At 34.8% G+C, this 24,535-nt stretch overlaps 1 protein-coding gene across 5 annotated transcripts in view; it reads right to left on the bottom strand.

Moving 5' to 3' along the window:
- Positions 1–3,303: 3,303 nt before the first annotated feature.
- The window catches only part of LOC150097035 ((Lyso)-N-acylphosphatidylethanolamine lipase-like), a 111,355-nt gene continuing 90,123 nt past the window's right edge, over positions 3,304–24,535 (bottom strand). For all 5 annotated transcript variants that reach the window (XM_090407821.1, XM_090407823.1, XM_090407820.1 and 2 more), the window contains 2 exons: positions 24,219–24,405; positions 3,304–5,227 (listed from right to left, as the gene is read on the bottom strand). In XM_090407821.1, coding sequence (XP_090263947.1) covers positions 4,982–5,227; positions 24,219–24,405 — 433 coding nt within the window. In that variant the 3' untranslated portion in view covers positions 3,304–4,981. The remainder of the gene's footprint in view (positions 5,228–24,218; positions 24,406–24,535) is intronic.

Raw genomic sequence — 24,535 nt, 5'->3', positions numbered from 1 at the left:
ACGGTACAAAGTGCCTTAGACGATAGAAATATAAGATCTGATAATGTTGGAGTCTTGACAAGTAACAGACTGATTTGGAGGAAAATTGTAGATAGGAAGTTAGTAATGATGTAATTTTTTCATGTAGTACTGTCATATCCTGTACACCCCTTTGAGGGTACATGGCAGGAATTTGATGATGATTAAAAACTATGAATAAGCAACTGAAATATTTTACTTGTTCCAATAGGTTCTCCATTCAGAATGCAGTCGATATTCTATTTTACTGTTGATTGTTGTAACAAATCTATTACAGCAGCAATTATTCAATTTAGTCAGGGAATCTTGCAGACTTGTACTGGATTTATTTAAAAGTATATCATCATCTTAATAAAGTAGAGCTGAGATTAACATTTAGTCAGGGAATCTTGCAGACTTGTACTGGATTTATTTAAAAGTATATCATCATCTTAATAAAGTAGAGCTGAGATTAACATTTCCAATTTTTATATCAGTTTAATATCACTTTCATTCATAATGTACATCCTTGTCTGACACCAGATTTAACATCAAACTATCTTCCTGAACTTCCGTCAATTATAACTACTGACTTACAACTCAATAAAGACTAAGTATTGTTTGATATATAATGTCCAATTGATATCATTCAACTTTAGTGTTTTCAATAGCTTTTCTCTTGTCATATTCCTTTTGCAGATCTACAAAACTTAAATACAGATCTTTGTTATATTCCGATTTCTCAACTATCTCTCGTAACGTGAAGATCTGATCCATGACAGCCTCTTTTTGGTCTAAATCCAGCTTGTTCTTCACCAAGCTTTTCTTCCACAATTCTTCTCAACCGTTTCTCAAGTATACTTGCATAAATCTTACCAGGAACACTCAGTAGGGAAATTCCCCTGTAATTCTCACATTGTTTTATTTCCCTTTTTATATATGGGTACTATGAGAGCTCTACTCCAATCATCTGGAGTAGAGCTCCAGATGATTGGAGTAGAGCTCTGATTCGTCCCTCGTCCAGGCCTTCTGAACTATGCAGTGCAGCCACTGTAAGACTTTAATACTTCCATACTTGAGCATTTCAGGTCAAATGTCATCTACTCCAGCTGTTGTCTTTCCACATTTCTGGCTTTTGATGGCTTCAAGTATGGATATGTATTCCTGATTGCATGCCTGTTGAGTGTTTTTTTTTTTAAACCACTGTGCTGTCGTTGCTTGTTTCACTGAACAATTTTTCAAAGTAATTATTCCGCACTTTAAGGATATCTTATTCTCCTGTTTTCATGTCACCTTTATCATCTCTAATTCCTTTTACAGCACTCTTTCCTCCATTTCTGAGCATCTTCAACAATCTCCAGAATATCTTGCTGCCTTTTCTATTTATTTTCTATGTTCTTACCAAAGTCTTCCCATGACTTTTGTTTAGCTAGTTTTACACATTGTTTACCTTTCTTACATTTGTCTCAGTATTCTCTAAGAGCACAGGCTGAGTTATTTTCCAGGAACTCTCAATATGCTTTCTTCTTTTCTTTCACTGCCTGTGTCCACCATGGAGTTCTGATTTTTCTATCCTTGCAGACAACCTCACCATATGCCTCTCTAGCTGAATTAATCAGTGTTTTCTTCATGGCTTGCCACTGAATCTCCAAGGTTTGGTTACTGTTCTCAAACTCTTTCATTTTTTCTTCAATAATCTTTGTGTATTTTAGTCTACAGTTCACATCTGGGAGCTGCTCAACTTTTATTCGCTTTAAAACTTTCTTACATGTCATTCTTTTCAATATGAAATTCAATTTTATCCTGCTCAAGACTAAATAGTGATCACTTCTAATTTCAAATCCTCTGTATACTCTGGTATCCTGCACCAGGGAGAAAACATCATTATCAACAATAACATAGTCTATGAGACCTTTCTTATTCCTTGCCTCTTCTCTCCATGTGAATTTGTGCACATTTTTATGTTGGAGCATGGTGTTAGTAATAACCAGTCCATGTCCTGAGCAGAAATCCAACAGATATTTGCCATTATTATTGGCTTTGCTCTTTTCTCCAAATTTTCCCAAAATATTTTTGTATGTCTGACAATCATTTCCTACTCTGCTATTTAGATCTCAACAAGGACTAACTTTTCCTTTTTCATTGTGTCAGTTGCTTTCTATAAAGCCTGAAAAATTCCTTACTTCTACCTCAGTAGAGCCTTCTGTGGGATCATAGGCACAAAAAAGTCTCATTGTCCAGTTCCCCATTCTGATATTTTCCCACATCACTCTACTTGATATTACCTGGCATTCAAGAAGATTAGCCTCATATTTACTGTTGAATATTATAGCTACTCCTTTTTCCTGATTGTAATTGCCTGAATATAACAGTTTTGTATTTATTGCTTAGAAAGATATCACTAGTTTTTTTCTTTCCGGTCACTCCTAGTATACTGATCTGGTATTTATCCAATTCTTCTGCTAGTTCCATTTCTTCACTGTTCACACAGTTTCCTTGGTGAAGACAATGGGGGCCTTGTTTAACCGGGCAATGCCCCAGCCGGCATGAAATTTTGTCATGTTGTACATCATTTTGCACTGTGGTTTAAGACAATAAGAATACAATTTGGTTGGCTAAATCCAATTGCCAGCCCACTGTCGTTTGTGTCAGTATACAGGAAGATACCTAACAGGGTGCACCACAAGAAGGAAGACTGGACATTAGGTCAGAGGTTCTGTTCAGTTCTCTGCATTCCTTTAAAGGTCATGTGGAGGTCTCTTCTCAGTTATATAGATTTGACCCTGAAGCATCCCTATCATTAATATGCAAATGAAAAAGTAGCAGCACTAATACAGACCCTCGAGGTACTCCACCAGTCACCCCGATTTATCCTAGATTCCACTCCACCACTGTCTGGTTATGTTAAACAAAATATTTTACTGTATGTCATCATCAGTACAAACTAAGAAACAAGGTGTAGAAATGCAATAGCACTGAGTACACTATGCACAAACAACGACAAAGCAGTGTATGCTAGCAAATCAACAATAAGCTATTAGGATATTAATAGAAAATAAGAGGGTGGTATTTGTGTGTATATATATATAGCAGATCATGAAGGCATGTGTTGAAAATCTGTTACACTACCCTCATGGTAAAAGCCATGAGCATCCTGAATTAAAATATTTCACAAAAGAAAGTGAAATTTAGATATCATTTTCAACTATTTTCAATCTAATCATGAATAATCTGCATCCTGGGTAATGAGAGATTAGTATACACATGCATGAAAGATGTATTTTTTTAAATAAAAGAACAATGACAAACATTCTATAACAGTTTCCTTTTAATACAGTGATTATAGTGACTTAGACAAGACTTTTTAAACTACATTTATATTAAAGCTGTTTTGATATGATATGATATGATACTCTATAGGTGCAATGTCAATGTATGGATAAGCACTAAATAAATAACTAAATACTAGCAACAAATGTTAATTATATTAATGTACTATATTAATGGATAATTTTCTTACTGGCAAAACAACAGAGTAACATCAAATTAAATTTCAACTGACAGAGAAAGATGATTTAAAAAATATTTATATATGTGCATGTGTGTATTTTTATTTTTTATTTTTTTTTAATTTGGAGTTTTCCAATCACAGACTGGATTGCAAAATTTTTAGTGCAACATAATCAGTCTGAAATCTAAAATGTGAGAATAACATGCCAGAGACTACTAATTACATGGGAAAAATATGGGAGTGGTAACTGTGAAATTGGCAGATATATAAAAAGTTTGCTCGGTGATAGATGCTCTTCGCATAATTTGTGAAAACAGCCAACTCAAACAGAAAATACATATATAACGTATGTCATCACCTAAAAACATTAAACAATACAAAATAATTATTACTTATGATGCAAGCACATTTTTTGTTCTTATAAATAACAATTCAGTTTATCACACCATAAAAAAAATGAGTGTATACATTAATCTTACACAAGAATGGCTAAGCCATTCAAGTTTTCTACAGTTAAAGTAACCAATATGATGAAAAATAATAGCTATCAAACTATACTGAAGATGTTCAATAAATGTTCAGGATTCACTGGACCTCGTATAGTACACTTCCCTTAGCATGTGTATAGAGATTATTTGTCCACATGACTTCAAATTCTCCTCTACCTTAGTCACAAGAATGAATGAAAAAAAGTATTTAACATTAAATCAAACCATTTAATAATAAAATCGATGTTTTCAAGTTAGTGTTATCACAGAGGTGAAAACGAGCAGTTCCAGGCAAAACATATGGCCAAGGGCAACAAAAGAATAAGTAAAAAAAGGGTTTCTTTCACAACGTCTACATAGCTGTTCCTTTCACAGATGGTCAGTATACTACACACCTAGTGAAACATTTTGTTTTGCTATATTTTTCAGTAGGAATTAAAATATCTATTGTTTTCTTATCTACCTTGTAAATCTAAAACCTTAAGAACAATTTCCCCATTATTAATTTCCTTACATGAAGACTAAAACAAAATAAATAATAAATAATTTTAAAACATGAAGCACTTTCATGATATATACTTACATTAACAGGAAAATTTTAACAAGATCTTTGGTAATCAAAACCAACAAAATACACATTATATTGCAGGAATGGGAAAGAAACAAACAAACAAAAAAACAGAATATCAAAAATAGTATTCGTTTATGTTTATAATTATTTTTTTGTTATAATCTTACCTCAAACACTTTTGTTTGACAAAAGTCAAAGATAAGATTTTTTAATATAGCAGAAAATAAATCTCTGAAAATTGAATACAATCACAAGAACAACTAGGCAAAAATCAACCGCTGCCCTGAGTTTCCAACAAGTATTATATTAACTGCTTTAATAATTATCATAAGATAAAGAGCATTTTTTTTTAATATTGAAAATAGAATTTATCAACATATTAAACAGAAATAAATTTTTATTAGTGTACATAATTTAAGAATTACTGCTGAAAAATACTGGTCGTCCACCAATTTCAACAGGTTCGTTTAAATTATTGTGCATTTTGTTTAGAATTTCAGATGAAATTTTGTCCATGTGTTCATTGCTGTTTATTAATGATGGATTTGATAAACTAAGCTTTAAATTCCCAGAATCTTCTTTTTCACAAATTTTTTGTACAAGATTGTTAAATTCATCTGGCATATCTGCATAAACATGATGACCTGCTCCTTGAATGATCTATAAAATCAAATCAAAATAGATATAATTAAAAACAATAAAAGAAAATTGCCATTGCCTATTTCTATATATATACACACACAGAAATAATTTCTTTTTCTGAAATAATTAAAAATACGACATACTGCAAATCCACATTACATCAGATACACAGATAGGGATAACTCATATAAGCTACTAGTCATTAGGAGTAAATCAAAATAAATGAAAACATGCATATCATATAAATAATATAAATCCTCTAAAACTTTTTTTTCCTCCAAAGGGAGTAAGAAAACTCTTTCTTTCATTCACTCAGTCTGTCTTATTTTCAAATTCCTTAGATAAAAGAAGACGAACTTGACTTTAATGTCACTTGACTATTATGTATGCATATCATTATCATTGCCCATATGTCCAATGCCTGTTTCACCATCTTCTTTTCTGTCCACTGCCAGAAATCCTGCAAACTCTTCCCATACTACTTTTTCACATCATCTACCCACTCTCACATTGGATGTCCTCTTCTATTTATGCTGTCTATTGTATCACGCATAAAGATTTTGATCTTTCTACTGTTATCCATTCTGTAGATATGTCCAAAAGACTTCAGTGTCCTTTGAATAATTTTCTATATTAGATTTCCTTTGCGATACAATTCTTCATTTGTTACCTTTTGTACCCATCCAATTCAAAAAACCTTACTATAATGTTCTTTCAAAAGCCATTATTCGTCTCACAGAGTCTTTGACTATTACCCATGACTCAGAACCATAGAGAGCACTTGTGAATATGCATATTTCCAGCAATCTCAGCTTTATGGGAAGGCTATGAAAAAGTAAATCCTGATTTACTTTTCCTATCTTGTCCAATGCCTGTATATTTACTTTAACTTTTGTTATACAGGATCTTATTTCTTTCTTACAGTCTAATCATGTGTTATGGTGCTCCCTAGTTATGTGAAGTTCTTAACCTCTTCAAGCTCTTGTTTTCTGACCTTTAATTATTTTTTCATCTTCTTCTTTTCGGATATCGCTGCTTTTGCTTTATCGATGTTCATTATCAGCCAATATCTCTTTCCTTCTTCACTTAACTTCAGCACTGTCCTTCTTTCTAATTCCTCATCATCTTCTTCAATAATGACTGTTATGTGCAACTTTCAAGTTATTTAATCTTAGAACCTTGAATTGAAATTCCCCTTATAATTATTATTATTAAGAGAGACCTCCAGGGAGTCAGAGACTCATCGAGGGAGGCCACATACTACACACACCAGCTATCACAGTTATTCTTGAATTCATTCACACTGCTTGCAATCACAACATCCAAAAGCAATCCATTCCAATCATGCACCATCCTCTGAGAGAAAAATCTAGCCCTCACGCTCTTCTTAGCAGCTTTCATTCTCAGCTTCCAAGGATACCGTCTCATCCTTTCCCCACACTCCATAAATTGAAATCCTGTATGACCCTTTCAGAAGTTTGTAAGTCTGAATCATATCACTCCTCTTTCTCCTGTTGTCTGTAGTCTACAAATTCTCGTCTTCATAATCGGTATTCCACAATCCTGATATCATTTTTAGCACTCTCCTTTGTACTCTCTCTCTCTCTCTCCAATATATCAGAATCACAACAGAAACCACAAGACCAGATCTGAGCACAATAGTCCAAGTGAGGCCTTATCAAGGCCTTGTAAAGAGGCAAAATAACATCCTTATCTTTACATGTGAAAGTTCGTTTCAGCATTGCAATAATATTTTGAGTTGTGTTTGCAATTTTTGCCACATGGTTCCTGAACTTTAACTTCCTATCTATTAACACTCCAAGATCCCTAGCCTCATCAGTTCTAGCCTAATTCCACCAATATAATAAGACATCAGATATCTAATCATGCCGAAGTGAATAACTTTACATTTACTCACGTTGAACTGACACCCATTTTCCCATGCCCATAATTCCAGCCTATTCAAATCATTCTGCAAAGACTGCATATCAGCAGCATTCCTGATTACCCTACCTATCTTTGCATCATCTGCAAATAGTTGTTTGCTTGTCAAATCATTCCTGATATCATTAATGTACAGATTGAATAATAGTGGACAAAGCACCGATCCGTGTGGTACATCACTTGTTACCTTAAATCTTGCAGACTCAGATTTCCCGTATACCACTTTTTGATATCTATCAGTCAGCCATCCTCTTATCCATGCTAATATTGTGTAACTCAAACCCATTTTCTCCAATTTAAATATTCTCTATCAACACATTTCGGAATGTGAGTCCTAACCAATTTTTTCAAAATCTTAATCACCACTCTTGAGATACTGATTGGTAGATAGTTGGGTACATCGGTCTTTGCACCACCCTTGTGCAATGGAATTACTATACATTCCTTCCATTCCTGTGGAATCTTCCCTGTTCTGAGACTCATATTAAACAGCCTAGTCAAAGGAATTGCCAGTTCAGCTGAACACTTTTAGCACACGTGCTGATATTCCATCAGTCCATATTGCTGAATTCTTATTCAATTTGTGCAACAGCTCTAATAAATCGTCTTCACACACCTGTGTTTCTTCATCAAGTGAAGAGGTAACAGTGAGCTCAATGTTGCATTCACCAGGTTGATAGCTTTTAAGAAAATGGGCACAAATTAACTGAATAATCTCTTCTGCATCTGTAACCCTCATGCCATCTGGATTTAGAAGAGTTATTCTTTCATATTCATTCTTTCTTTTACTTGCAGCATATCGAAAGAATCTTGTGGATTGTCTTTAGCATGCAGAGCCAGTTTCTTTTCATACTCAGATTTTGCTTTCCTTACAACAGTTGTGACTGTTCTAGCCTGCTGCTTATAACGTTCATAACGGATGTTATCTACATCGTCCATTTCTTACAAATCTCTTGCTTAATAAGATTACACATCCATTTGACTCCTAGTCCATTTATTCTTCGAACTCTCAGGACACATTCTGATATCGCATTATTTAAGTATTGTTTAAATGCTTCCCATGCACCTGTCGATATTCTTTCCATCCAGCAACTGATCCCTTCCACTGAACTCCTCAGTTGGTCATAATTTCCTGCTTTGTAGTTCAGCATGTAACCTTTTCTGAATGGAACATTCATAACTTAGCCACTTCCCAAGTGAGTACCGCATGATCATTGTCACCAACTGGAGGCAGAATAGTTAGTTAGTCTTTAACTGAAATGCCTTCCGACACTATAATCAAATCTAACACTCTTTGCCCTCGAGTTCCTTCTGTCACATGCTGCTTGAGGAAGTTGTCCCACAACAGCTCAATAAATGCATTTTCATTCTTCTCATGAGATTCTACTGCTACCCAATCAATATTTGGATAATTAAAGTCTCCCATTATGATTACTCTTTTCACGCTCATCTTTTCTATTTGGTGATGCATTTCTTCATCACTAGCAACCGATCCACCAGCCACATGTTGTTAGTAGTAGTACTACAATCATAGGTCTCAAATCTAACTGAATTCAAATCATCTGATATCATTAGCAGCACCCACCCCCTCCTCTCCTATCCTCTCTATCCTTTAGGAAGGATAGAGAGGATAGGAGATTAATATTTTTGTATTTTTCAAGTATTTCTGTCAAGTACAAAAATACCTGTACTTTGTCAAGGGTACAAAAAATACTGTACCCTTGACACTCAATACCAGTTTGTAGGTCTGGTTCTAATATCCTTTATGACATCCATTGTTCTTTCTAAAAGCAGGATAAAGATGTTTGGGGATATTTGGTCTCCTTGTCTCGTGCCTCTTGTTACCAGAACCATCTTCCTATTTCTCCACAGTTTCTCACAGCAACCTCTGCAATTTCGTTGAAGTTCTACAAGAGACATATCATGTTCTTGTCCCCTCCATAAGATTCAAGTACAGTCCATGCCACTTTTTGATCAATACTATCAATTGCTTTCTGAAAGTCAACAAGACAGGTATATAAATATATCTATTTTTATGTAGAGCTTTCTCCACAATTAATCTTAGCATTAGTATTTGGCACACAGTACTCTTCTAAATCGTGACTGCTTGTCTTCAAGATTTTCTTCCATTAGTTTCCTTATTCTTTCTGTTAATATCATCATAAGTACTTTTCTCACATGACTCTTTAAAGCTACTGTTCTGTAATTTTTGCAGTCCATTTTGCTTCCTTTTTTTGTGAATAGGTATTATTATTATTAAGAGAGACCTCCAAGGAGTCAGAGACTCATCGAGGGAGGCCACATACTACACACACCAGCTATCATACTTATTCTTGAATTCATTCACACTGTTTGCACTCAAAATATCCAAAGGTAATCCACATTCCAATAACACACCACCCTCTGAGAGAAAAATCAAGCCCTCATACTCTTCTTGGTGGCCTTCATTCTCAGTTTCCAAGGATGCCCTCTCGTCCTTTTTCCATCCACCATAAATCGAAAAATTCCATCAATTGAAATCCTGTATGACCCTTTCAGACGTTTGTAAGTCTCAAACATATCACCCTGATATCATTTTTAACACTCTCCATCCACTATATCAGAATCGCAACGAAAACTAGGAGACCAGACCTATGCACTATAGTCCAAGTGAGTTCTTATCAAGGCCTTGTAAAGAGGCAAAATAACATCCTTATCTTTACATGTGAACATTCGTTTCAGCATTGCAATTATCTTTTGAGTTATATTTGCAATCTTTGCCACATGGTCCCTGAACTTCAACTTCCTATCTATTAACACGCCCAAATCCCTAGCCTCACCAGTTTCTTCTAGCCTAATTCTACCAATATAATACAACATTGGATATCTAATCATGCCGAAGCGAATGACTTTACATTTACTCACATTGAACTGACACCCATTTTCCCATGCCCACAATTCTAGCCTATTCAAATCATTCTGCAAGTACTGCATATCAGCAGCATTCCTGATTATCCTACCATCTTTGCATAATAAGCAAATAGTTGTATGTTGCTTGTCACTTGTCAAATCCTTCCCAATATCATTAATGTACAGATCGAATAACAGTGGACCAAGCACTGATCCTTGTGGTACACCACTTGTTATTTTATTTTTATTTTTAAAATTAATCTTTGTACTGGTTATGGGCAGTACTACCCTTTCATCATGTGCAGACATCTCGTCCAGACTTGATATATAGGCCTAAGCCTTTACAAGTGTTTTACCCTATGCCTGTTCTAGTTATCATTGTAGTCATTTGCTGGTGGCAACGGCCAAATGCAATTTGCCCTGTAGGGCCCTCAAGGAAAGAACTTTTATATCCTTCTGCGTAAGCCCAAGCTATTTTAAGTCCACATAACTATCTGCGCTCCATACGCCATGTAAAGAGATGGTGGTGCTGGTAAACCTTAGGGTTGCCCCATATTACTCCTGTATCTTACTAACTAAATCTTGGTTATTTTTATAATAATTTACTTTATTATTATGGCTATAGGCTAGTGGGTGCCCTGTTTCCACCACCTGGGCATCAACACCCCAAACATCACCATCTCTTTTAATCACTAAGTCTGGCTTACGCAAACCTGCAGAGGCCCTATAATGTGGTTCCACCGCGGTCACCCAACCTTTGTTCTTAAAGCGGTTGTTCAGAATAGAGACCACGGTGTCATTCCTTTGCACGCGGACCCTATGGGTGCGGAAGCAACACTGGGCTATATGAGACAATGTCTCACTGTAGTGGCAGCCAGCCCAACAGTTTGAGTCGTCACTACTCCATCGAGCTGTGCGGACTAGAGTAGGCAGGGCATTGATCCTCGTCCTAATAAGGCCAATATACTCGAATCCAGGGAGGAGTCTGGTGCCATTACCCAATCATGCTAGGGAGGCACCAGATATGACTCTTTTAAAGAAGCACCATCTACAGAACAGTGCAGCAGAGATGCCCACCTCTTGTGTTCTGCAGGTGCTGACTCAATTGAGGTACCCTGATAATGGGACAAGCCTTTCGCCTGCCTAAAGTCTTCTTGTATCAATGGGCTATAGAAAGCCTCTCTGCAGATAGGGGAAGAAGATAGTTCTAAATTCACGATTCTGGACAGCCACAGGCGTGGGATAAGCCATCAGTGATGGAACCCCGAGTCCACCATCCTTCACCCTCGCATGGAAATATGCAGTAGGAGTGTCAGGTGGCAGCCAGAGCTATGATCTCATGGCTGAACAGATAGCCTTGTCCATTCGGGACAGTACCGAGATATATGTCCTACCAAGCACCAACTTATGGTAAAAGCGAGGTAGGAGATAGTGGGAAAGGAGAAACAGTCTTTGCTGGGGCTTGAGAGAAGCTTTTCTCAAAGAAGCGATCCCCGCTTCTAGGATAGAAAGGACAGAAGCCCTTCCCTTTGGGGTGAACATGATACCGAGATATCTCCACTCTTCCAGGATGGTCAAAGCATGCAACGGCCACCCGGGCAGGGAAAACTCTATAGTCTTGATCTTAAGCTTCTTGTCAGGACCAGAAGGGACAAGAGCTAAAGTGCAGGACTTCTCCACATTAATAGAAAGGCCTCGAATAGAGAAAAAGTCAACTGCCTGATCAAGGCAGTTGACTTTTATCTGTCAGTCAGTCATCCACTTATCCATGCTAATATTGTATAACCCAAACCAATTTTCTCCAATTTATGCAACATTCTACCATGCTGTATTCTGTCAAAAGCCTTAGCAAAATCCAAAAGTATCATGGTGTATCCATTCCCTTGTCTAGTTCAGTGGTAACATTGTTATAGAATGTGAGCAAGTTGCTAAAACATGACCTTCTCTTAGTAAAATGCTGTTAATTGCAAAGTAGAGATTCACTGTTAACCCATTTCTGAATGCGAGCCCTGATCCATAATTTCCATAACCACTCCTGAGATATTAATTGGTTGATAGTTGGATATATTGGTCCTTGTGCAATGGAATTACATACATACCTTCCATTCCTGTGGAATTTCATTTGATATTAACTTGTGTTCATCTCTTAACAGTCCCAATTTTTCCATAAAGTAGTGTTGGTAGTGCTTGTGAACTTTTAAACTAAACTTTGTGTTGGGTTAAGGTTCTCAAGTATAGAATTTATTATACCCGTGTTTGTTTATTTTTTAAAGGTATTCTGTAATACCGCAATCCCAATCCCTCAATTAATTTGCCTGATGTGTAGTTTAAAACAGGCACATTAATCGAAAATGCACTAATTGAATATAATACCCTATGGGAAAAAGTATAATTGGTTCCTCAAATTTCCTTTTCTATTTGTAAATTTATAGTACATTCATACTGTGGGCAGGCTAAAGATTTTTTATATTTTTTTAAACTATCTTTTTTTTGTATTTTTATTTATTTTTTACATAGGCTGAAAACTCCATTCTAGAGACCCAAACATGGAACTTTTTTCAAGCCATTTCAGGTCTCCAGTAATCAGAATGGTGGTGGTCACACACTGGCCATTGAAATTCATCTCCATGTAAAGACAGCGACAAACATCTGCAAGAAGATTCGAACCTGGTTGGAGAGTGGATACGCTAACTACTTGGCCAACTACGAGGGTGGTCTGAAAAGTTATCGGCCTAACAATGAAAAATCGAATTTATAATTTCAAAATTATTTTTATTTTTCAACATAATCTCCCTTAGGACTAATACATTTATTCCAGCGATGCTCCAGCACCATTATCCCATCCCTGTAGTGGTTCTCAGTAAGATCTGCAAAATACCCATCTACAGCTGCAATCACCTCTTGATTCGGAGAAAAATGCTGACCAGCGAGGAAGAGTTTTAGTTTTGAGAAGAGATAGAAGTCAGAGGGAGCCAAATCTGTGGTATAGGGTGGATATTCCAATAATTCATAGTGCAGATTCCTTAATTTTTCCATTGCCAAAACACCTTTGTGGGCAGGTGCATTGTCCTGATGAAAGATGGTTTTTTCTTCTGCAAACTGGGTCTTTTCTCACGAATTTTTTCGTCTAGTCTGGTTAAAAGAATGGAATAATATTCCCTAGTTATTGTTTTACCCTTTCCAAGATAATTAATAAAGATTTTCTCCATTCTTTTAGCGTTTTGCCTTCCCTATGCCATGTCACATAACCGGTACAGTTCATCTATTATCACCTGGCCACCATGTTTTCAACATCACTTCAGTGATCTCATTATTCCCAGGACTTTTATAGTTTTTCAGATGTTTTACTGCCTTCATAACCTCATCTCTCTGTACATCTGTTTCTCCATCTGTGCTCGGTGGTGATATTTCCCTCAATTCATCAATTAACTTCTTTTTGGACCTCAACATCTCCCTGTGTCTTACATAACTCTGAGTGATATTATTATTATTAATATTTGATCTCCATGGAGTCAGGGATTGATCATGGGAGGTAAACACTATTGCATATAATGCTCATCCATCTGTGCTTTAAACTGATTCAGTGCATCTACACTCACAACACACACTCAGGCAATGCATTCCACTAACCAACCACTCTCCATGCAAAGAACCTACTCCTCACTCTTCTGCTCATACTCTCCTTATAATTTCCAACAATGGTCTCTTGTTCTAGTCCCTTCTCCCATCCTATGAAAAATCTCTTCCATGTCAATCCGATAACAACCCCTGAGTAGCTTATATGTCTCAATCATATTCTCCCTCTTCCTCCTATTCACAAGGCTCTGCAACTTACATTCTTTCAATCTGTCCTTGTACTCCATATTGTATCTGGTCCATCTCTCTCCTATATCTTCTATGTTCATCAAGATTTAACTCTTTTTATTATTTATAGCTCTCTGCTTTGGGTTAAATTTCTTGTTGATGTTTCTGATCATCTTATATACCTCTCTTGTTCTGTATTCGTTATGTTTTAATATCTCTTCAGTGATCTCATTACTCCCAGGGCTTTTATAGATTTCCAGATGTTTTACTGCCTTTACGACCTCATCCCTCAGTATATCTGTTTCTCTATCTGTGCTTAGTGTGATATTGTCCTCAATTCATCAATTAACTTCTTTTGGACCTCAACATCTCCTTGCGTCTTATATAACTCTGAGCAATATCTTGTCCATCTCTCTCCTATTTCTTCTATATTCATAAAGATTTGACCACTTTCATTATTTATGGATCTCTACTTTGGGCTCCATTTCTTTTGTTGATGTTTCTGATCATCTTATATATTTCTCTTGTTCTGTATTCACCAAAGTATTCATTGAATCTTGGAAGGCTTTTTCCCCACTTGGTTAGACTATAATAAATTTAGTTTAATCCTTTATCCAAGTATAAGCAAACAAAGTTTGCGCCTGAAGTATCTTCAGGACTGAGGCAACTCGTGGTAAAGGTGGACCAAGCTCTCATCACTCCTCGTCTTAATATCTCCCATAATGCAAAGCACATCTCCTTGCAGACATGTATAACGCTATGCATTAAGGGAAGGCCACTACCCAGACCGATTTCGACCTTTATTGAGGTCTCGTCAGTGGGAGTCAGACCCACAAGTGGTGATTATGACTTCTCCATTGCTTCTGCCTTAGTATTACCACTTTTGGGTCTGGCTCCCACCAACAAGAGCTCAATAAAGGTTGAAACTGGTATGGGTAGTGGCCCTTCCCTTAATGCATAGCATTATACATATCCGCAAGGAGATGTGCTTTGCATTATGGGAGATATTAAGACAAAGAGTGATGAGAGCTTGGTCTACCTTTACCATGAGTTGCCTCAGTCCTGAAGATACTTCAGGTGCAAACTTTGTTTGCTTACACTTCAATTTATCCAAGTTAAATCTTGGATAAAGGATTAAACTAAATTTATTATATTTATTGAATCCTCACACAGTTTTTCTAGCTATTTTGATTTGTCTCCTAACTGCCTTCACTTCATTGCATTTTGCCCTATTTCTTACATTTCCACAGAGATCTCTCCTAATCTTTAAAGCTCTTTTTTCTCGAATTATCTTGAATGTCTCCTGTGTGACTCTTCTTTGGCTTTTCTATCAATAGGACTGTTTGTTTCATTGCTTCTTGATTGCAGACACCATTTTGTTGTTTCTATCCTCCATTTCCTTTTCCACAATGGATTTCAGTTCTTTCTTGAGCCTTTCCTTGTAATTTCCTCACTCTGTTCACATCTCTCTGATTCTGAAACTGTGGCTTTAATAGTCACTTGAATTTCAATTTGATATTGGTAATCACTAACCTGTGATCTGATTTCATGTGTGTTCCTTGAAATGTTCAACACTGCTGAACTAAATACCAGCAAAGGTTGGTCGATTGGTAGAGCCTCTGCTACTAATGGCTCACGCAAAAAGTTAAGCAAGTTTGAGTGCAGTTAGTAGTTGGAAGGGAGCATTCGTTCAATGCTGTTGGCAAACTCTCCGCTTACAGATGCTTTGCTCACACATTTCTATGAGCTCATCGATTGTAAGCTCCTTGTTATGTGAGTCTAACAGCTCGCTGACATCTTCACTATTGACTTCTAAATCTAATTGCCTGGCAAGGTTGACAACTTCTATTGCCTCAGCAACTTTATCAGTTTTACGTTAGTGCTTACGTTATTTTCTGCGTACGCTGTAGCCTCTGGCATTACAACCGATACGTGCATTTCAGACGCGACCTTTGCATTGTTACTCATTACTGTCTGGCGATTTACGTTATTTTAGATAGCTTAATCATCATCATCATACGTATCAAGGATTTAGGCCTAGTATGGTCTGTTCCGGCCTTAAAAGTCATTGTTGAATCGTTTAAGAGGACGGCCTGGTTTTCTTTTTCCTAATGGCTTGTACTTTAAGGATTGTTTTGGTAATCTTTCTGTTTTCATTCTTTGACCGTGTTCCATCCATTTATGTTTATATTTTTTAATTTTTTCAATTACTGGTTCTTGGTTTAATTCTTTCATAACATCTTCGTTTCTTTTGTGATCAAATAGGGTATACTTTGCAGTTTTTCTCATAAACTTCATTTCTGCTGTTGTTAATCTTTGTTTGTCTTTTTGTTTTATTGTCCAAATTTCGCTTCCATACATTAGGACCGGTAGGGCTAATTTATTGTATACTTTTAGCCTGGTTTGTTTTTGAACTAGGTTTGGTTTAAATATAGAGTTAATTAATCCTGTTATTTTTAAATATTTTGCGATTTTTATGTTTATATCTTTTTCATTTTCATAAGTGATCATACATCCTAGGTAGTTAAATGAATTCACCTGTTCTAAGATCTTGTTATCTAATACTATTTTAGTTCTTGCTGGATCTTGTCCTTTAAAGGCCATAGTTTTTGATTTTTCCGTTGATATTATCATACCATAATCTTTGGATATCTCATTTAGATTTAAAATAGCATTCTGTAAGTTATCTTCAGAATTTGTAATTATTATTTGGTCGTCTGCAAAGAGGAGAGTGTTTAAGTTAACTGTAGGTGAAAGTTTAATTCCTTGATGTAAATTTTTACTCCATTTTATTATTATTTCATTTAAGTAGATATTAAAAAGAGTTGCTGAGAGGGGACATCCCTGTCGGACTCCTTGGTTTATCTCTCTTGTATATGATAGCTCGTGATTTAATCTTATTTGTATTTGATTATTTTTGTATATACTTGTGACAGCTTTTAGGATATTATTTGGTATTTGTCTTTCTTTTAATATGTTAAATAATATGTTTCTTTTAACTTTGTCAAATGCTTTTTCAAAGTCAATAAATGCAATATGTGTTTCTAAATTATATTCTCTTCTTTTCTCTATTATTAATTTTAGGCAGAAGGCTGGGTCTATACATGATCGTCCTTTTCTAAATCCATTTTGTACCTCTAGAATAAAGTTTTCGGAAAATTTCATTAGTTTGTTATTTAAGATTCTGCTGTATATTTTGTAACATGAATTTAGTATACTGATACCTCTATAGTTTTTAGGGTCATCTCTATTACCTTTCTTAAAGATAGGAATCACAATTGCTTTTTTCCATTCTATTGGGGGGATACCAGTTGAGTAAATTTTATTTAAAAATAATAAGAGTCTTCCTTTGAATCTTGTTCCTGCGTATTTATATAGTTCTGAACCTAGCTTATCTTCTCCAGGTGATTTTCCGTTTCTTGTTTCTTTCAGGCTGATTTCTAATTCTTCTTCAGTTATTTCCTTTTCATTTTCGTTAATTGTTTGCCAGTTGTCTTTTTTAAAATATTTGTCTGTCCATTCTGTGTAGTAATTTAGAAATTCTTCTAATTTCAATTCAGTGTTTAATTTTATGTTTTCTTTGGTATCTGCATTTAAATGTTTCAAAATCATATATACATTGAGTTATTTTAGATAAATCATGTTCTAAATTAGAAACAAATTTGTTCCATGATTCTCTGTCTTTTTCTGACTTCTCTTTTAGCTATGGCTCTTATTCTTTTATATTCTACTTCATCTTCTAATCTTTTACTACTTAACCATTTGTGATAGGCTTCTTTTTTCTTTTTGATTATTTCTTTGATTGTATCATCCCAGATCTTCAGTTTTTTTCTTTTATTGAATTTTTTGGTCTTTCCTAAGCTTTCATTTGCTGCTGCATTTAGTATCGTTTTTATATTAAGCCATTCTATTTCTATTTCTTCATTTTGCTTTTTTTTTTATCTAGATACTGGTTAATTCTTTGTTCATATAGCCATTGTACATTTGTGTCATTCAATAGTCTAGTTTTATAAACAAATGTTTCAATTTTTCTTTCTGTTCTTGTTACTTGTAGCCATTTAGGTGGTAATCTTAATTTTATTTTAACAAGGAAGTGGTTACTGCTTATTTCATATCCTCTGTGAACTCTAACATCTAGTGAAAATTTTGATGTGTTTTCATTTAATATGAAGTAATCTAATATTGATTTCCATCCTCTTGCTGCCCAAGTATATTTATGTATGTCTTTGTGTTTATAGAAGGAATTCATTATTTTTAGGTTATTATAAACTACAAAGTCAATCAATTTTTTACCATTTCTGTTTAGAGTGTGTTCTCCATGTATTCCTATATTATTATTAATTTTCGTGTTTCCAATTCTTGCATTTAAGTCTCCTGCTAAAATTATGTAATCATTTTTATTTATTTTATTATATATGTTTTGTAGCCGATTATAAAAATCAATATTATCCCGTTCTCTTCCTTCTTCTGGGGCATATAAACCAATTATTGTTAAATAGCCTCTATCTGTTTTTATTCTAGCTTCTATTATTCTTTCATTCCATAATTTATAATGTTTTAACTGTTTTGAAAGGGCGTTATGAATCCAAATCATGACTCCTGCTTGTGCTCTTTGGTCTCTATATAGCTTAATAGGACACGAATTTAAGCTAATATTTCTTTTATATGGAATCATTAATCTGACATAATTCTCTATTTTAGTTTTCCATTTTTGACTACAAATATTTCTAATACAATTCACATATTAATATACATTCTCTTATACAACAAACCAGATCTTTCTTACTTTCTGCTGGTGTGCAGGTATTATCTCAAATTGGTTAAAATTTTCATGTTAGATTCTGAATGAACAACTTCTTAGAAAATCCTCCATTCAGGATCTAACACTGTTAAAGAGTTTTGGAAACAGTTTAATATTTTAGATGCTGTAAGGATTATCGGAGATTTTTAGGGTGAAATTTCCCAAAAAACTTTGTCTATCCTTTTTTAAATGTGAAACGGAAATGTTGTCAGAAACTGATAAAGTTGCTGAGGCAATAGAAGTTGTCAACTTTGCCAGGCAATTAGATTTAGAAGTTGATAGTGAAGATGTCAGCGAGCTGTTAGACTCACATAACAAGGAGCTTACAATCGATGAGCTCATAGAGATGCGTGAGCAAAGCGCTACTGAAGAGACCGACACCTCAGATCCAGTTCTACCAGAAAAGCACATGACAACTGCAAAATTAACAGGTCTCAGCTTAATTAAGAAAGGTTTACAGATTTCGGAGGACATATTCTAATGAGGAACAAATTGTAGCCACAAAACAAGGAATAAAAAAATCATTGGCTTGCTATGAAGAAATTTTGCATGATAAGAAAAAGGTATCTATTAGATTTTATGCATGAAAAACTACAATTATGATTATATTTCTTAAAAAAAATATAGGTGTTTTTGTAAACCTTTGGTCCCAATTAACTAATATTTTGTATGTTTGCATACTGTATATAAATTACATGCAAAATTATATCCCGAGTTACGCGAATTCGACTTACGTGTTTTTTGTTGGTCCCACCTACCGCATAACCTCGGAGTTTTACTGTATACTACTGTGTATCCACCTCCTTTGTCTAATGAAGCCATCTTATTGTAATGAGTAAGTAAATTACTAAAAATGACCTTCCTTTAGAAAATCCATACTGTCCATCAAAGATAATACCACTGTTTTCAACCCATTTCTGGATCCTATTGTTACCAGCCTCTCCAACACTTTAACCACAACTCACACACAGATAGATAGGCCTATAATTTGATACTTGCCTTGACACACACACACACACACACACATTTATTTAATTTTTTAATGCGACTCCAACTCATGAAAGGTTAAAAACCTCTAATATATCAGTACTGTGGGCAGGCTTAAGATATTTTTTCTGCTTTTATTAATTTTATATTTTTTGTATTTTTTTATACAATGGAGAAACCCTGCTTTAGATAACAATCATGGAACTTTTTTTCAAGCTGCTTCAGGCCTCCAATAAGTCCTCAATGTTTTTCTTGCAAGCAAGAAAAACATTGAGGGCTTATGTATGTATCATAAAATACATCTACTACAAATACATCTATACATCTATGGCTATAAATACATGTATGTATGTATCATGAAATACATCTATGGCTACTATGTGAGAACCTATATAGAGCTGTATATACCAGCCTCTATATACTCATGAATATAACTTAGTCATGAATATACTAGATACATCACACACAAACTTTGTTTGCTTACACTACTTAGATAAAGGATTAAACAATAATATAATTTCTTGTCAAGTATAATTTACTTTATAACCAAGTGAAAAGATTTTCTACATCAAAACTGAAGATATTCAACTTGGCTTTTTACTGTATGCTATATAATGCTATACTCGTACATAAATCCATCATGAGATGGATTTATAAATTTATCATATCATATTGATAGTACTAGTTTACAGGAAAGTGATGAGGCTAGGGATCTGGGGGGTGATAGAGATTTAAAATTCAGAGGACATATTGCAAGAGTTGGAAAAATAGCTCAGAGGATTACTTGGATGCTGAAGAGCACACTGACAAAAAAAGATAGGGAGGCTATTATCCCTCTTTGTAAGGTTATGATTCAGCCACATGTTGATGCCTGACACGTTGACACAGATTTAATCACCTGCATTTCTTGGAGATTGGGAGGTGGAGAGGATTCAGAGATGAGTGACCAAGAAACTTATTACTATAAGACTGACAGAGATGAAAATTTTCAATACATGGGGAGAAGCGATAAAACAAGGATCACATGTGGAAGCTGTCTAAGAGTGTAGTTAGTAAGGATGTGTGAACTAGGTTCTTTTCTTGGAGAATGGTGAAAAGTGTAATGGATTACCAGAGGTAGTTGTGATGCCCCAAGAGCAAATAGGTTTAAAGAGGTGCATGATAGGTATTGTGTTAATAGATAGATTGGGTGTCTCATGATGAGTATTTTGACTCCATGGAGTGATAATACAATTTTTTTTTTAATTCAATAATTTTTATTATTAAAATTATGATCATATATTACGTGTTTACAAACATATTGTTCTGTTTTTTTTTTTGTTTTTTTTTAAACAATGAATTTCATACAAGTTTTCCTTTTTTTGTATAATGTATTAATAATAGTCACTGTAGACGGTAATTTATAGTTGCGGTTAATAAGATTACATTTTTTAACAGTACTTATAGTATAACAATGTTATATATATTTTACAACTTTTGCTTTTAATGTACTTAAGCGCTGTTAACTACAGCACTTCAATGAAATAAATGGATACTTTTTTTCTTTGTGTTGATCTCGGTCAAGATGTAATGTCTCAGCTTGCATCCTCGAAGCATTTTAGTAAGCTTATTTGAGGAGTATTGTTTACTGGTTTCATTGCTGTGTTGGAAGTAGGCTGATGTTTGAGAGGTCTGATCAAAGTGAAATTGTCAATATATTCTGGTGTTATTACATATGTCTGATGGTTCACATACATTTTTTCGTTGTGGTCTTCTTGTTGATCTAGTTAGGAGACTTTTTTTTTTTTTTTTCACTGTGGCAGCCTTTCTATGTCTTCTGCGCTTTTGATTTTGTATCGGTTTTGAAGTTTAGTTTGTGATTTCCTCAAGAATATCTTACCATCTCTGATCCACAAAAATTGGTAATTTTTTTTCTGTTTTTGCTTTTTTTGCTTGGTAAAACAGATACTGTTTGAATGGTGTTAAATATTCAGATAGGAAGATTGGCATATTGTCTTGCAATGGGTTCAAGTCCTTGGCAACTGGTTTTTTTTGTGTCTTTTATGACACAAAAAAAAACAGTTTTTATGATTGTCTCATAAAAACCAATGTGGCTTTTATTAGATTGTCTCTTGTGGACTTGCTTGTAAGACGAACTATGCGGGTCATGGCAAACCTTGTGTTTTTGCTCTTCCTGGGAATCTGATTTATGGTCTGAATATCATTATATTGTAGGGAGATGTCTACTGCATGGCCTAATTTTAAGACTATGTCTCTGAAGTTTTCTGTAGGTGCAGTTTCAGGAAGACCGTAAAATACTAATACTAAGACCAAATAATAATAATAATAATTTAGCAGGGAGGAAAACATCAACTCCATTCTCAATGGAGAACCTAGAAAACAAGTAAAATATTTCAGCTATTTAGGCATAATTTTTTAGTGAAGATAGTAAATTAATATGGAAAGAGACAACAGAATAAGCAAAACTGGTGTAATGAGGAGCAAGTTGAATGAATTTATATGGAATATGAAAGAAGTTAGCCAAAACACTAAACTAGCATATGTAAGACAGTACACAACCCAATTTTAACTCATGGATCTGAGATTGGACTAGAAATAAAACAGATGATCAAAGACTAGAGACCAGAGTGATGAGAAAAATTAGAAGAGTGGACTATATAGCATCCTTTTTTTAACATGAATAGAATCCATGGGGAAACCAAAAGAAAGATAGGCCGTTTTGAATTCCTATATAGCATCCTACTGAACTATCATAATATCCCTTGAAAGTATATAGCAACAATTTGATGATGATAATCATTAAATGTGGGACAAGGAAAAATCCCAGAGAGTTCTTCTGTTATGCCACAAGTAAGGAGAAGGAAGGATTATGGAAAAATAGCTTGATGGATGAAGAAGATAACTGGGTGAAACAGTGGTAGTTTCTTTGGTAGTGGTTAAGATTTTGGAAAAAACCAGTAGGAGACATAAAAAATAAAGGTGGATAAGAGTGAGGGTCTTTATAAAGGCCAACATGGATTTGGTAAAGGGCAGTTTTTTTAAGGAATTAAGTTTCTTTTTCATAATAAGGTAACAAGTGTAGCATATATTATGACATATTATGACTCAGTTGGATTTTGCACCTATGAAAGGTGCAAAATCCAACTGAGCATTTCACAATCTAACAGATAGTGAAACAGATAGAGAGGGTGATATAATTAACCTTCCTGTCGCTGAGGTGGATGAAATAGTGAGACCAAACTGCACTTCTTATTATTTAATCAATGGGTGTTACAGAATCGTATCCAGATTTAGCTGGATGTCTATAGACATCATGGCCAGTTGGGAGTTAAGATATGTATGCTGTTGAAGAAGCACTTACCAAAGAGACGTTTAGATTTTTCAAAAGGGTGGAATAAGCTTCCTCAATGTCTTTACACAACTTACAACAACCCTGGAAGCAATGTAAGGGCATTGTATCCCTGAAAAGCATTTCATCTCTGGAAGCTGTGTAAGAGCACTGTGAACAAAGAAGTGAGAAATAGGTTTTTCTGCATGGAGAGTGATGAGTACATTAAATGCACTGTCTGAGATAGATTAGATATGCAAGTGTGAAGACACTAAATGATTTTAGGGTGTGGTATATGACATTATAGAATCTACAGAAGACTTCCTATAATGAGTATTGTATTCATGAAAGCAAGGTCCTATAATAATAATAATAATAATAAATTATCATTAAGGGGATAAAAATCCTATGCTGTTATATAGCCAGTAAGTGAAACTCAGGATCAAGAACTACGATCTATGAGTTTCAATGCCGAAAAACTATCGGCAAAGGCAATTTGAAGCAAAGGTGGAGCAAGCTCCCTCACTATTCTTGATATTCTCTCATAATGTAAAACACAGCTCCTAGGAGATGTAATACTGTCATTACATTATGAGGAGAGGTCACTACCCAGACCGGTTTCAACCTTTTTTATATCAAGAATAGTGAGGGAGCTTACTCAACCTTTGTTTCGAATTGCCTTCGCCGATAGTTTTTCGACATTGAAACTCATAGATCATAGTTCTCGATCTTGAGTTTCACTTATGGCTATATAACAACATAGGATTTTTATCCCCTTAATTTCTATTAAGTTGCCAGAAAACTAGTCATTTGGCTTTTCATTTTAGTTATAAAATATAAGCACACCTTTATGGCATTCGTATAGTGAAGGTATGCAAGTTCTTTTCACTAAGCTTTAGATCGTAGTTCTCGATCTTGAGTCTCACTTACTGGCTATATAACAACATAGGATTTTTATCCCCTTAATTTCTATTAAGTTGCCAGAAAACTAGCCATTTGGCTTTTCATTTTAGTTATAAAATATAAGCACACCTTTACGGCATTCGTATAGTGAAGGTATGCAAGTTCTTTTCACTAAGCTTTAGATCGTAGTTCTCAATCTTGAGTCTCACTTACTGGCTATATAACAACATAGGATTTTTATCCCCTTAATTTCAATTAAGTTGCCAGAAAACTAGCTGTTTGGCTTTTCATTTTAGTTAATAAATTATCATGTAAATATTAAGAAAGTATCAAATAATTAAAAATTAACATACCCTAACATCAACATATGAATTAGGTCTCATTTCCTTGACCAAGAAACCAGTCTTTTGGTCTACCCATGAACGAGAACCATAAATAAATGTTACTGGAATGTCTTGTTGAAGGGCTCCAATCCTGCGTACCATGGGAAATTTAGCCCAACCAAAGTGGCTAGTCATGGACTTGAAAGCAGCTTCTCCACTGTTAGAAAATATAAAATTTATAAAAAATGTCATAGCTTACCAAATCACTAAAAATATTACTAATGCTTACCTTATAGCTAAATTCAATCAAACTATATGTGGTAAAAATACACACACACAAATAACTC

The sequence above is a fragment of the Typopeltis vanoorti genome, chromosome 18 (genome assembly GCF_054136105.1).
Source record: "Typopeltis vanoorti isolate ZY-2024b chromosome 18, IOZ_Tvanoo_1.0, whole genome shotgun sequence".
In the NCBI taxonomy this organism is placed as follows: domain Eukaryota; kingdom Metazoa; phylum Arthropoda; class Arachnida; order Uropygi; family Thelyphonidae; genus Typopeltis; species Typopeltis vanoorti.
Note: the sequence above shows the minus strand (reverse complement) of the source record. Positions and strands in the feature narration are given on the sequence as shown.